The sequence below is a fragment of the Conger conger genome, chromosome 2, assembly GCF_963514075.1.
Source record: "Conger conger chromosome 2, fConCon1.1, whole genome shotgun sequence".
NCBI classification, from domain to species: Eukaryota; Metazoa; Chordata; class Actinopteri; order Anguilliformes; family Congridae; genus Conger; species Conger conger.
In genome coordinates, this window is record NC_083761.1 from 69,957,050 (window position 1) to 69,971,602 (window position 14,553).

A 14,553-nucleotide genomic window follows, 5' to 3' on the forward strand; every position below is an offset into this window, starting at 1 on the left:
GAAGTAGAGACATCTGTATTAGGCCTAACCCTACTGGGGAAATTATTTTTTGCAGCAAATGGTTAAACACAAATGTCAATTCCATAAGATATCCAGTATAACACAAACAAAAATATATCCGCAATGAGCAAGTTTCAAGACTGAAAGCGCAATTATTATTCTATGGATTTTAACCTAGAAGAGGTCATGATAAAGGAAGAGGTTTTAATTAATTGAAAGTTTTAATGGCCGTTGTAAAGGTAGTTACAAGCACCCTTGCAAATGGGATTTGTGGATTTAATCAACTGTTTGATATCCCTACCTTCCCCACACTCTCCATACTATTTTTATATCTTTGAAAATTATACATGAGATGGGCTCATAACCTGTGTTTGTTTAAAGCAACATCATGGTTATTGGTATTTCAAGACTAAAAAAGTAAAGTGGGCTGTTAGTTGGTGTTCCTCGGTCAGTCACAAAGCTTTTGTTTAACAGTATGTTTTCACATTTTTCTCCCAATTTGGTGGTCATCCATGATAGCTTAACATTTCAGAACTAAATGCTATGACCAGGGCAGAATCTTGTATGGATTATAGTTGTCTGGTGACATGGGCCATAGGTGCAGTTAAATGGTTGGGCCACCATTGTAAAATGTTGGGCCATCACAGCTGGGTCAACATCGAACCAATGAGCAAAAACAACCATTGGCCAACGCTGGAATGTGACATTGAACCAATATTGGGCTCTTTTCATGAAGAGAAGTACTACTTACGGTGTTCAAATTAAAAGGTCGCCATGTAATTTTAACTGAGACTGATATTTTTTATTAAGGGGAAAAAGCCACAGAAAAAACTGACATGAAACTGAGCTTATATTCAGGTGTAGACAGGTGCAGACAATTAGCTTGAGAGCAGCATGAGAATTAAAATCAGGTGTGGAGGATTGACAAGTCAACAAGATAATTAGTCATTGTTAGTAATAAACCTGCCCTAGCGTAAGTAAATTAGTAAATTACATGCACAAGAAACGTAAGGTAACATGAACACATGGTTAGAATGTTAGTATTACCCAATCCTGATCTAAAGTTAGTTGATTAGTAAGAAGACAAGGATAATTGAAACAATTAGGGAAGCGTGAGTGACAGAAAGGGAGAGAGAAAAAGCATGAATGCAAGGTTTGCAGAAAGACATGAAATTTGTATGCTAATCAATGAACAGAACAACATAACATGAAACAAACATAAATCGTGACATAACAAGTTTGCAAAACTATGACAATAATCTACATAATGTGACATGACAAGACTAACAATTAAGTCGTAACAACTAAACATGAAATGTAACATGAAATGATAATGAAACGTAACAAGAAATAAAACATAAAAACGGCGGACTAGACTAACATAATACGTGACATGACAATAAAATAACAAAGACAATTAATAAACATGAAACATGACGTGACAAGCATGAAACGTGACACAATACTAATTTCAAATAAAGTAGTTTACCACAAATAATGTAATGAATAGTGTTTGCAATAGGCTAAATTATCTGCACATGTTTGACATGCTTGGAGGCAATAGGCCTTCGAAGTCTGAAATAACCTAGAGCGAAACCGTTACTCATATATGGATGTCTGGATGGCGGCACGGATGGTGCAGTGGGTAGCACTGCCGCTTCACAGCAAGGAGGTCCTGGGTTCGAATCCCCGTCGGCCAGGGCCTCTCTGTGCGGAGTTTGCATGTTCTCCCCGGGTACTCCGGTTTCCTCCCACAGTCCAAAGACATGCAGGTTAGGCCGATTGGAGAGTCTAAATTGCCCGTAGGTATGAGTGTGTGAGTGAATGGTGCCTGTGCCCTGCAATGGACTGGCGACCTGTCCAGGGTGTATTCCTGCCTTTCGCCCAATGTATGCTGGGATAGGCTCCAGCCCCCTGCGACCCTGATCAGGATAAGCGGGTTCAGATAATGGATGGATGGATGGATGTCTGGATCAAAAGCTCTATTCAGAGTATTATGATGAGGTCAGTTCAATGGCTAGGCACCATATTGTATGATAGACTAACCGCTCACTAACACGAAAACGCCCACCACTCTGTGGAGTAGAATTAGAAACATGTAAAATGATAGATTTTTCTGTTCACCTTTTTCTTAGAAAATATTCACAACGTGTGTAATGTATCGTTGTCATAACAAATCCGATGGTGACAGGAGTAGGCAATTGCGTTTTTATAAAATCCCAGTGGTGAGAGAGAATAAGAGAGAGAGGATACGAGGAGTTTAAGACAAGCCAGGAAGTTTTGGCTAGCCAGAATAAACCGGAAAGATGTCCTGCCTTCACAAAGCAGCACAGCGTGTTCTGAGAGAATCTAACCAGATTACTTCGTTACTTTAGTTAGTTGTCTTAAATGAGCACACTGGCCACTCTGCTAGTAGGCCTAATCTTGCCTGACATTTTGCTGAACAGCTCTGTGGCTGTAATAAATGTGCGGTAATGTTAATGAATTATTTCGCTAGCCAAAAGCTAACAACACAGCATATGTTTTATGCGTCACAGCTAGCGGTTGCATGAGAAAGGTTCCCATACTGGTCAATGCTACTGTTAACCAGCAAATAACAAGAACACCAACAATAACAGGAAAAATCGTCATATCGACGGCATATAATAACGTTATATGCGGTCGATATAAAAGCAAACACAGTTTTACTTTAATACTCCTGTCAAAAAAACATCCAGTGAGCAGCGGTTCTGTGTGCATTGAGCATCATTCAATCCAACAGGAAAAAAACAAACGTTTTTCTAGTTGGAAAATTCTGGAAAAGAATAACCACAGTGTTCCCTTTAGCTCAAATGTAAATCGCAAAATGCGATGGGACCCAGTAAGATCCAGTTATGCTGAATCCAACTGTCATTAGACCACACCCACTCGCTCCCTTCCAGCGATTGGACACAGTACAAGAACAGGTGCAGAGCTCAAAATGGCTCCCGGCTAAAACATACCCTCCCAATGTCTGTAAATGTGTTGGGAATTAGGGTACACTTTGTGTTCTCTGCATTATTATCTGCTGTTTTACCTATTGATGCAAAGTGTGTAATTTTAAAAATGAAATAGTATAAGGAAATGTGTGATTTGCATGAGCTTGCAAATCTTATTCTGATGCAAGATTTTTTTTCCTCATCCAAAAGTTTTGCCTCTTGTATTTATAATTGATCTGCCGGCTTGGGTGGTTCCATTGCCTGACATGTAGAAAAAATTGTATTAACCCTTCTGGGGAAATTCTTTTTTGCAGATTCTATATCTGGGCGGCACGGATGGTGCAGTGGGTAGCACTGCCGCCTCACAGCAAGGAGGTCCTGGGTTCGAATCCCTGTCGGCCAGGGCCTCTCTGTGCGGAGTTTGCATGTTCTCCCCGTGTCTGCGTGGGTTTCCTCCGGGTACTCCGGTTTCCTCCCACAGTCCAAAGACATGCACGTTAGGCTGATTGGAGAGTCTAAATTGCCCATAGGTGTGAATGGTGTGAGTGAATGGTGTGTGTGCCCTGCGATGGACTGGCGACCTGTCCAGGGAGTATTCCTGCCTTTCGCCCAATGTATGCTGGGATAGGCTCCAGCCCCCTGCAAAGTTTCAAGACTGAAAGCAAAAATGATTACTTCATGGATTCTAATTCAGAAGAGGTCATGATAATGGTAAAGGAAGGTTGAGGTTTTGATTTATTGAAAGTTGAAATTAATAGCAAAGTTGAAATGGCATTTGCAGTACAGCACTCTTAAACATTGGATTTGAGGAGTTAATTGTTTGATATTCCCACCTTCCCCTAAGTTTCCACACTATTTTTATATCTTTCAAAAATTATGCATGAGATGGCTCAAAACCTGTGTTTGTTCACACTTTTGTTAGAGTCCTTGTATTGGCAGTCGGAGGGTTGCCGGTTCAATTCCCGCCCAATGTCGTAGCGTCTCTGAGCAATACACCTGACCCCCAAATGCTCTTGCCGAGCTGGTTAGTGCCTTACATGGCAGCCGATCACCATTGGTGTGTGGTGTGTGTGTGTATGAACGGTTGGATGGGAAGCATTGATTTTACAGCGCTTAGGATAATTTAAGGGCTTTCTTCAGATGTATCTTCAGATACATTCCATCACTCCTATATAAAAAGTATAAAAATGAGATAACAAGCATGCAAAATCCCTTTGTCATCTTTCAGCATGGGAGAAGCCAAATACCTGTCAATACAGAAGAGACAGATGGTAATTGACTCTCAAGTCTGGTAATGGGTACAAAAAATATATTTGTAGTAGAAGTCTGTCGAAAGAGTTTAGTTTTTGTGTTTTACACAGTAACTGAGATTAAGCGTTTTGACGTGCATATTTATTGAAATCAACTGTCAATGGGGAGAATGCATGTGTCACAAGGGTGTTGTACATAGTGCCTAGCACATATAATATCTGGCACGCATGATTTCATAACATGACCCCGAGCGCAAGTCGTAAATTAACTTACAACCCGGGGGGGGGGGAATTGGGCCAGAGAATTAGATTTATATGATGGGTTTAATACGACTGAGCATCAGAATGAACCAGGGAAAACCGCAAGAGCCTTTCATATTGTTTGTAACAGGAAACTTTTTGTACAGAACAGAGGTGAAGACAATAACAAGTGCATGATGACTCTAAAAATTATCTTAATCGTTGCTTGTGTCTTGGTGATATTTACAGAGCAAAACCAAGGTATCGTATTATTATTATTATTATTATTATTATTATTATTATTTGCTAATAAGTACTTCATGTTAATGTAGCCTAATAATGTTTTTGATGTGAGCAAAACAATTTGATTTATTACGTTATGTTATGTATTATGTTATGTATTTATTATTCCTCCCACAGTCCAAAGACATGCACGTTAGGCTGATTGGAGAGTCTAAATTGCCCATAGGTATGAGTGTGTGAGTGAATGGTGTGTGTGCCCTGCGATAGACTGGCGACCTGTCCAGGGTGTATTCCTGCCTTTCGCCCAATGTATGCTGGAATAGGCTCCAGCCCCCCTGCGACCCTGATCGGGATAAGCGGGTTCAGATAATGGATGGATGGATGGGATGTTGTTATAAAGGGAAAATGATATTCAATGCTTGGAACTAGGAGTATTCTGTGTACTCTGGATAAACGCAATATTCATTTCTCTCACATCTGATCAGAGGGCTTATTTATTTGTGGTGGTGCCACTTTTAATACTTTGACAGCAGAGAAAACCCCCTAAATCTTTTTTCAACTTTAAATTTGATGACAAAGTTTGTGAGTGACAGGCTGTTTCTTCACGCAAAATAGATTAGAAAAATAGAATTAAGCAGCTTTATTTTAGGGGTTTAGTGAAGGAGGGTAATTTTTTACCCTTTGGACAAGGGGAGTATACAGAATGTTAAGACTACAATAGGGTTAAAGCATTGTAGAATTTTGAATCCACATGTAATTCCGAATTACACATAGGCCACTTTCTGTTCAATTAATTAAATTAAATTACATGTATTTTTGTATAGCGCTCTTCACAGAAGCCTGTCACAAAGATAGGATAATTAAACATATTAGCCCTAAGCCCCCAATAGCATATGAGGTAAACGGCTCCCTTAGGGGAGAAAAACCCTCAAACAGTGGTGAGAAAAAACTCGGGAGGAACCCACCTATAGGGGCATGCCCTCCCTCCGCTCGTCTGTAAGTTTGATGTGTGAAATTAGTCGGTAAACTAGTCCTTATGGAGGGATGTAGAGTGTGGAGTTCAGAGGGTAGGGGGATGACTTCGTAGTTCCAGGATGTGTAGAAGCATGGGCTTGAGCAGGGAGGAGCAGGCCTGCTGCAGTCCACAGTTTTAGAGTGAGGTCCAGGGGGCCCATTTGAATGGTCCAAGAGCTCCTTCATTTTGAGCAAAAGGGAATTCATTTTCTTCTCAATAACAGTTTTACATGTCTTCTACTATCCTACTGCTCTGTGCGCTTGCCCAACATGCACACCATTCCACGCCCCCTACTTAATTCATCCCTAAAATCTACATTTGCCAGTGTTGGTTATTCAACAGAGATGGAATAATTCTATTTGAATTTCTGACAAAAGTAATTTGGACTTTATTCAGATCAAATAAAGCATGTTCCAGTCCTCTCTACAGAGACTGCATTTGCACAGGGCCTCATTTTTGTGCTACACCCCTGGCTGTACTCTCCACATTCTTTTGGTGCATCCCTGATATAACTGTAGTTGACTGCTAAATTATTTAGTAATCAGAGGTGCAATTTATTAGCATTTTAATAAACAAACTGCCATTTGAGGAGTGTAACTAAGTAGCCCATTGTTTTAGCTTGGTCAGTTCAGGAAACTGAGAAAAGGGTCACTTTGGTTATGGCTGAGAAAAGTGTCAGAAATAGGTCTGGTTAGCTATTGTTAACTTGCTAACTATTCCTTATTACATCTGAACAATGTAACTTCTGATAACTCATCTTAAGCATTCATCTGCTGAAATCCAATTGAAAATATCTGGCTTTTCCTTTGTTATCGTTGAAAGATGGTATTAAGTATTAAAAAGAGCAGCATTATCCAACATCTGGTATGGCCCTTTTTTCCATGAAGTAGCCTCAGTGTAGTTAATTACTTTTGAAAAGTAGCTTTAGTTTATTGAAGTCATTTTATATTGGTAGCTGTGTGGTAATTACTTCTAGTGTTGAGTACATTTTCAGAGTAGCTTCCCCAACATCGTCTCTTCCCCTATTCCTTGGCATTGCTTCAGTATAGGGCTCGTTTCAGCATCAGGTCGTCAGATGGCACTGTTTTAACATATGTATTTCAGAAATATGCAATTTCTAAATTCTTAATATTTTGACCAGAGCTGGTCACCTGATGCTCTGTCCGAACCTATATTGTCAGTATTGTGTTGTTTGTAGCCTGTATTGTGTGTCTGCTTGTTTTTATTATAACTATGGTGAAGCCAAAAGCAAATTTTCACAAAGGTGGGCAATAAAGTATCTATCTTTTTTGTCAACTTTTGTGGAAACTTTTGCTTTTTGCTTCAATTCACAATGAAACCTTTGTACAGCCATGTACATCATTTCCAGTACATATGGCAACTAGGCCAAGTAACAACAGTAGCAAGAAATTATCAGCTCAACAAGATCTCTAGCTGTTGAATGAAGTGTGCTTTGATGGGACTGGATTGAAATCCTACAGAATGGCAGATCACCACAAGGTCATCTACCATCCTGTAGTGTGTGAATATCCTGTTAGCTGTTTCTGAGATGCTGGAACCACCATGTCTGGCACCAAGAAGGTCAAAGTCATTTCATGTATCTTGCCTGTTCTAATATTTGGTTGAACAACAAATAAACCTTTTCACCATGTCTGCATGCTTTATATATTGAATTGCAGCCAGAATACAACGTGTACCTTATAAAATGGGCAATGCGTATAAAGGTTAGCTTTTTGTTAATTGCTTTTTATTCAATGTAGGTGTTTGGTCCAATCCTACACAGAATAGAATCCCTGGAATAAACCAAATTCAGTTTAAGTGGAGCTCCAGTTACTATCCGGTTGAGTCAGACACACAGTATAAGTGACTGTTTTGTGTATTATTGACGGAATGCCACTTCATCTGTTTTTATCTCCTCAGCAATTAAATGTAAAACAATTAAAGGGCATCTGAAGCAGATCGACGCAGGGATAGGTCTTGTTGTTGGAGTGAATTCAGAAAACAAAATCTACATCCTTCTTGGGGACACATGGGCCAAGGTGCCTGGGACCCTGAAGCATGTTTCTGTGGGATCCTCTGGGATCTGGGGGATCGAGCCTGACAACACCATCCACAAGTTTGTTGGGGGCACATCTTGGATTAAAGTGCCAGGTGGGTGAGGATATTTGCACAATTGTGTGAGAAGAGAGACTTTTGTATGTGGTAACTGTACTGTGAAGGCCCCTATATTATCATGATCATATATGTATGCAAACCTCAAAGGACAGATTATTAATATAAAAGGGATAATAAAAAAAGGGATAATAAGGCATTAATTCATATATAACATACGTTGTATGACGTCTCTGTAATTTTCTGTCTTCATTTTCTTTCAGGCAGCCTGGAACAAGTGGATGCTGGAGGAGATGAGTTTGTGGCAGGGGTCAACAAAGAACATCAACCGTATTGTTTGAACCGGGACCCCGCTATGAACTTCAGAAGCACAAGCTCTGAAACACCCTGGGTTAAGGTGGCTGGGGTTCTGTCATACTACAGCTGTGGTCCCATTGCCTGCTGGGGCACCAGTGATGACCAGAGGATCTGGTTGCGGGAGGTGAGCCTATAAACAGTTTTATACTACATGTGAACCTGTATTGTAATACCTACTAAGTTAGGTCTAATACCTGTCTAGTACCCTGAACAACATGTTTGGATGCCTAGTCAATGAATTGTGCCTGTGTGCTTACAGTGGACCAGTCCGATACAGTGCGAGGGCACGGTGGGCGACCGTGAGGAATGGGTGCTGGTTCCAGGGGAGTTGTCGATGGTCGAGGTGGGAACGGATGGCAGTGTCTATGGAGTCAATAAAGAGGGAGTTGTATTTTACAGGTAAGATACTCATTCAAACAGACTATAGGATCACATTCCCATAGATGAGTAAAAAATAAAATTTTATGGTTTCTATGCATTAACATAAATTCTCTTGATGGAATGTACATTTGTGTAAATGTTTACACAAAGTATAAAAATGTGGCAATTCATTTCTTGAAAGACATAATTTTGGTGTATGCTACTTATACCATGCAGCTTTCAAATTGAAAATTGATGTGATTCTATTTAATATCAATAATTTGCCAACGTAGTGACAGGATATTTATCAAGTGCTCTGAACAAGTCACAAATATTGCATACGATCAACTTCAGTATAAAAGTGTGAATGATTTTAATCAATGAAAACTGCATTTGATTTAAAGTACATTTTGACCACCCTTTACAAACTTTCCATTTTTTAGAAACCTGTTTCACAACAGTCACATTTACAATGAAATACATTAATCCTTAGAAACATCACTGTGGAGCGGTGCATCCATGGGACATGCCTCAAAGCATACACTTAATAAGTCATTTACTTTGCATTCACTTTGAGTACAACACAGAGAAAATTTGTTGGGGAAATATGAACGTTTTCAAGAGTGCACGATCAGCGTCATTGAGCTGTGCTGTTCATGTGTCCATCGCTCTGCCAACAGAGATGGCATCACAGAATTTCAACAAGCAGGAACACAATGGGTGAAGCTGACCGAGGCTGGCAAGGCCAAGCACGTGAGCTACGACTTGGGGTTCCTGTGGGTCATCACTCCAGAAGAGGAGATCCTGAAGTGTGCTGTTGACGAGTTTGCATCCCAAATGACTATTTTATTGTCATAAGTATCCTTAAACATGCAGTAGTGCCTGGGGTGTCTCAGTGGCGCAGCCTGTAGAGCACTGACCGCATGCTCATTGCGAGCTGCGACGTCGGCGGTTCGAATCCGATCGTCCGACATTTGTCGCATGTCTTCCCCTCTCTCTCGCTCCCATTCTTCTGGTCTCTCTATACTATATACTGTCCAATAAAGCTGAAAAAGGCCTAAAAAATATCTTTAAAAAAAACATGCAGTAGTGCCTGACAAATGCAATTCTCTTGATTAAACTGCAGTTTGCTTTTCCCTTCATCTTCTTCAATAGATGGGGGCTGCCTTGCATGGTTGGTGCCTTGCATGGCAGCCAGAGCTGTTGGTGTGTGAGTGTAAGTGTAAATGGGTGAATGAGAAGCATCAATTGTACAGCGCATTTGGATAAAGGCGCTATATATATATATGCCAACCATTTACCATTTAATAAAGAAACGCATTTTCAAGCACATAGTTGTTGAGTATTTTATTTTTGTAGGGAAAGAACAAAGCCGAAATGGGCTGTTTTAGTGGTTTCAGTGCGTAGTCTAAGCGCAAAGCGTGAGAGCATAGTCTAAACGCAAATTGTGAGTGCATTTAGGGCATGGCCAGATCCACTTTTGCTAGTTTAATGGTGGAGTTCAAGTGCAAAGTGTGGATTGATTATGTTAAGGCAGATTTAGGCAGACTGTAAAAAGACAGATTTAGCTCTGAGGAAAAAGACCTGCTTGGACGCAAATCCAATAAATTTGTCTGATGAATTGTGTAATGTGGTTTGTTTCTCATAAAATTTGCTTGTCGTTTTTAAAAAGGTTTGTTTTCATGGGGTTTTTTTTATCTGCCATCTGGTCTGATGCAAGACCTCAAGTCAAGCTTTCCACAGAAACACAATTTGCCGACATTGGCTCAGGAGGTACGAGCAGCCGTCTGGCTGTTGGAGGGTTTCCGGTTCGATCCCGAAGTATGGCGAAGTGTCCCTGAGCAAGAGACCTAACCCCCAAATGCTCCTGACGAGCTGGTGCCTTGCACGGCAGCCAATCACCATTTGTGTGTGTGAATCGGTGAACGAGAAGCATCAACTGTACAGTGCTTTGGATAAAGGCACAATAAGAATATAGCCATTTACTATTGACCATTAATTTGCTCGGTGGTGAACAGAACATGTGCAAGACCTGAAATACGTTTAACCAAACCAGAATGCATGATGTTAAGCACCTTAGAAGGCATACAGTTCAACCAAGTTAATATCTGAATGTCTCTGATCTGCTGACCTCCTGATATTATGTGCATTGTGTGCGACCATTTCAGGAAGGTCTGTTCATTTGGAAGTATCGTTGTTAATTTCAGTTACAATGGTATGTGCACACTGGGAAGTATTCTCTGTTACAGTGTTCATGTAAAAAAAAAAATCAGTAAAATGTCAACATGTAGACTCCAAGATTTCAAATAAATGTTTAAGAATTTATTCTTATGTTACACACAGTTAAGACCAGCAGTTTTGTAGCTGTTTCCGCTTTTGAACACAAACTTTTCATAGTGCTCATCTTCACTAAAACAACTAAAACTGAAACAGCGCCATCTTCAGGATAGAGCTGAAATAGAAACACAGGCGTTCCGTAATAAGAATCACCGTTTTAATTGCAATTTCAAATTCCCCGTATGTTTGCGGGAAACTGAGATGCGGTGTGCCGGCAACAACATTATTCTACTCATAGGCTGTTCCCCAAAGGGAGATATTTCTATTGATTTGTTATGATGTAGGAGCCTTGTGCAAAAATAAATAAATAAATAAAAACTAGGCAATTGTCATATGAATCAGGCATTATGGATTTATTATAGCAGTTTATAGTAATTATTGTCACATATTAAAATATTAAGGATTACAGGGGTTAATCTAGACAACATTTAACATTAATTCTGATCTAACAGCAGAACTGACACTGGCAATATTGCTAGACTATCTACTTTGTTCAATACCACTTCAATACTTATTTAGGTTTCATTGAACATACATTAATCCTCACCCTTAATTACAATGTCAATTGGCTCTGCTGTTAGCCTATTCTATTTCACCATTGCACTGCTCACAGACTCTCACTCAAACCCTATATTCACTTCATTTCATGTTAAGTATTCCCTTAAAAGCATGTCACATTCTACGTATTACACACTACATTACGAGGGGTTGTGTTTACAGAGAAGCGCAGGGATTAAGACATTCTGACCTGATATGGCCCAGTTAGCAGTTTATTCTTGGTACCTAGGGTCATTGGTGGTAAACGTAGGGTGGAGACCTCGTTTGATGTCAAATCTTTTGTCTAAAACAAATTTGAAATGTTATCTGGTTATGTCCGTCAAAGAAATGTGCTTTTCCCCAAAGCAGTACTTTACCACGGTGTGAAAATTTAGCTATGAAAGGTTGCTGAAAACCTTGGAAACCTGGGCATATTTTTATTTAATTTAAACAGCCAGTATGTTCTAAATAAACATCTTTGTATATTTACATTTATATATTTTAAAAAGTAATAGTGTAGCGTAGTGGTTAGGGTACATGACTGGGACCCACAAGGTCCCGCAAGGTTGGTGGTTCGATCCCCGGTGTAGCCACAATAAGATCAGCACAGCTGTTGGGCCCTTGAGCAAGGCCCTTAATCCTTAAATTTGATTAGTTATCTACCTTTGGAAGATTTCTTATTTATAATTCAGACTTGATCGCTACAGGAATCCTGTACTGAGATGTACTCCCTGAACAGTCCTCTGCTGGTCCCACCACATGTCACATCGCACGCTATGTGCACGTCTCACGAGCTGGCTAGATGTCTACGGTCATTTCAGAGGTTGCGTAAGATGCTACTTTTGGGTGTGTCCAACTGGTGGCTCAGGAACCCAAGAAGACCATGATTAGCTATCCCTGTTCTCAACATGAATGATAAGGTAAGGCAGAGGAGATTGATTTACTGTCAGAGTACATTACATTACATTACATGGCATTTAGCAGACGCTCTTATCCAGAGCGACGTACAACGAAGTGCAGATCAAACACAAGTACAAGTGCGAAGAGGACCTGAGAGGACAGTACAGTTCCGAGTCCTAGTGTAAACATACAGATAATCCAAACCATTGAAGAATACAATCAACTTCCAAACTAGCATACCACAGTTGGCAGCTAGAATACCCTGAGTACAACAATACAATAGCTAATACAAAAAACCCCCCAATATCTATACAATTAACAATATCTATACAATCTATACATAAGTGCCATTACAGTCTATGGCATATATAAGGCTAATCATGGTGGCTAATCATTCCCTGTGTAAATACATGTCAGTAAGTGAAACCACACAGATCAAGTTTTGACAATTTATTTTAACAGGTAGGTCACTTAGTTAATCACATTTAATCACACTCCCAGATTGCTTGGTTTGTTCTCCTTAAAAGCACAAACCAGGCCTTTGATCCTGATAAACATGGGTCCACAATGAACCATGTGGCATTTATAACCATTTGGAATTTAGAGCCATACCTCCCCAGGAGGTGGAATTTGGTCAGGGGGTCGAGGCAAATGGCTTTGAGACGTACAGTTTTCCCTAGGTTCCTGGACAGTTATGATGTCCTAGGTATACTGTTACGGAAATTAGACCATTGCACCAGTCGCACTGAGCCAAGGAAAATTATACAAAACATGAATATTATCTAAACTGGCTTTGCCAATGCTTTATGCATCATTTCAGTGACTGAGGAATGAGGGAGAGCTGAAAGGCAGAGAATAATTATGGGGGGAGTTCAAGAGAATCATGCCTGGGGCCCTGCAGAAAACCTGCCTGTGCCATAAAGAATATTGCCCCTGTCGCAGCGAGTTTTCTGATTTTATGCCCCCACTACCAGAGGAATACAACCTCATTGTTCATATGTGAATGTTTGATCATTTTCACCTTACAGCAGTGGGTCATTTATGTTTTGGAGATGTTTTGCAACCAGTATTCCAGAGGCACCATTTAAGATCAATGGCACAATTAATTCAACAAAGTACCAGGAAATCTTGGCACAAAATTTGATTGGCACTACTCGGAAGCTGAGTGTTGGTCGACGGTTGATTGTCCAGCAGGACTATGACTCCAAGCGTACATCAAAATCCACACAGAAATGGTTAGGTAAAATCCCATGAAAACCTATGGTCTGAACTGAAGAGGGGTGTATTCCAAGGATATCAATGATTGTGAAAAGATCTGCATGGAGGAATGGTAAAAATCCCTCCAAATGTGTTCTCTAACCATATCACAATGTATAGGGCAAGACGCATGGCTGTCATCTTTGCCAGTGGCGCCAAGTGGTTCGACTGCGGTGAATTTATGTTTTCTGTTTGCAACATTAGCTCGCGTTGTTATGTTAGCTATGCTTGTTAACTGTGTGGCTTATTTATGTGAATCGGTTCACCGTTATCGCGTATGTAACCTGTAGAGTAATCACACACGTGTTTTATTCCAAACCACAGCTAACTCCTCAAAACTCAACTAATAACCACTAATGCACACTACACAAGCACACCGTGTGTCCTCCCCCTTTGTCCAGAGACAAGAATTACTGGTGCAATTACGCGCATACCCGCACCGACACGCACACATACACCATTGTTTTAAAACAAATCTTACGTACGCGCGTACATGTACACGTACACGCACCCACATTCCGTGATTAGCATTTCATGTAGCATCCCTTGTTAGCATTCATTCTCAGTTTTGTTTAATAAATTATCTTATTAAACCCGGTGTCTGTTTTCGTGTTGCATGACATGAGAGCCGAGTCAAATCAGTCTTCCGAAGAACTCCAACCTTCAGGTTATCTGTATGTTTAATCGCTAATTATTTATTAAAATACAAAATTTGTGATGAGATATTTCAAATAGTAATTTTATGAGAGTGATTACTAATTGCAGTTACACACTGCTTCCCCTACATAATTGGCGCCAACGTGAGGAGAGGACTGAGACGTATACGTTCCAAATAGTCCTACCCACGAATTCTTAGAGCGTGAAAACGCTACTATGAATTTGTCTATGGGAAAAATTCACAACCGTTTCTGTCAGTCTGTTATTTAACATGCCGTTTAATATGTTGACGTTTTTATCCGGACTCATTTCTCTCTTCACTGAAATCCGA

General features: G+C 40.2%; 1 protein-coding gene across 1 annotated transcript; it reads left to right on the plus strand.

Moving 5' to 3' along the window:
* Positions 1-4,564: 4,564 nt before the first annotated feature.
* On the plus strand, positions 4,565-9,981 carry LOC133122796 (fish-egg lectin-like). Its single transcript, XM_061232957.1, has 5 exons — positions 4,565-4,708; positions 7,626-7,856; positions 8,081-8,298; positions 8,434-8,573; positions 9,215-9,981. The coding sequence occupies exons 1-5, from the start codon at positions 4,642-4,644 to the stop codon at positions 9,390-9,392; spliced, it is 834 nt and encodes a 277-aa protein (XP_061088941.1). The 5' UTR covers positions 4,565-4,641; the 3' UTR covers positions 9,393-9,981.
* The last annotated feature ends 4,572 nt before the right edge of the window (positions 9,982-14,553 follow it).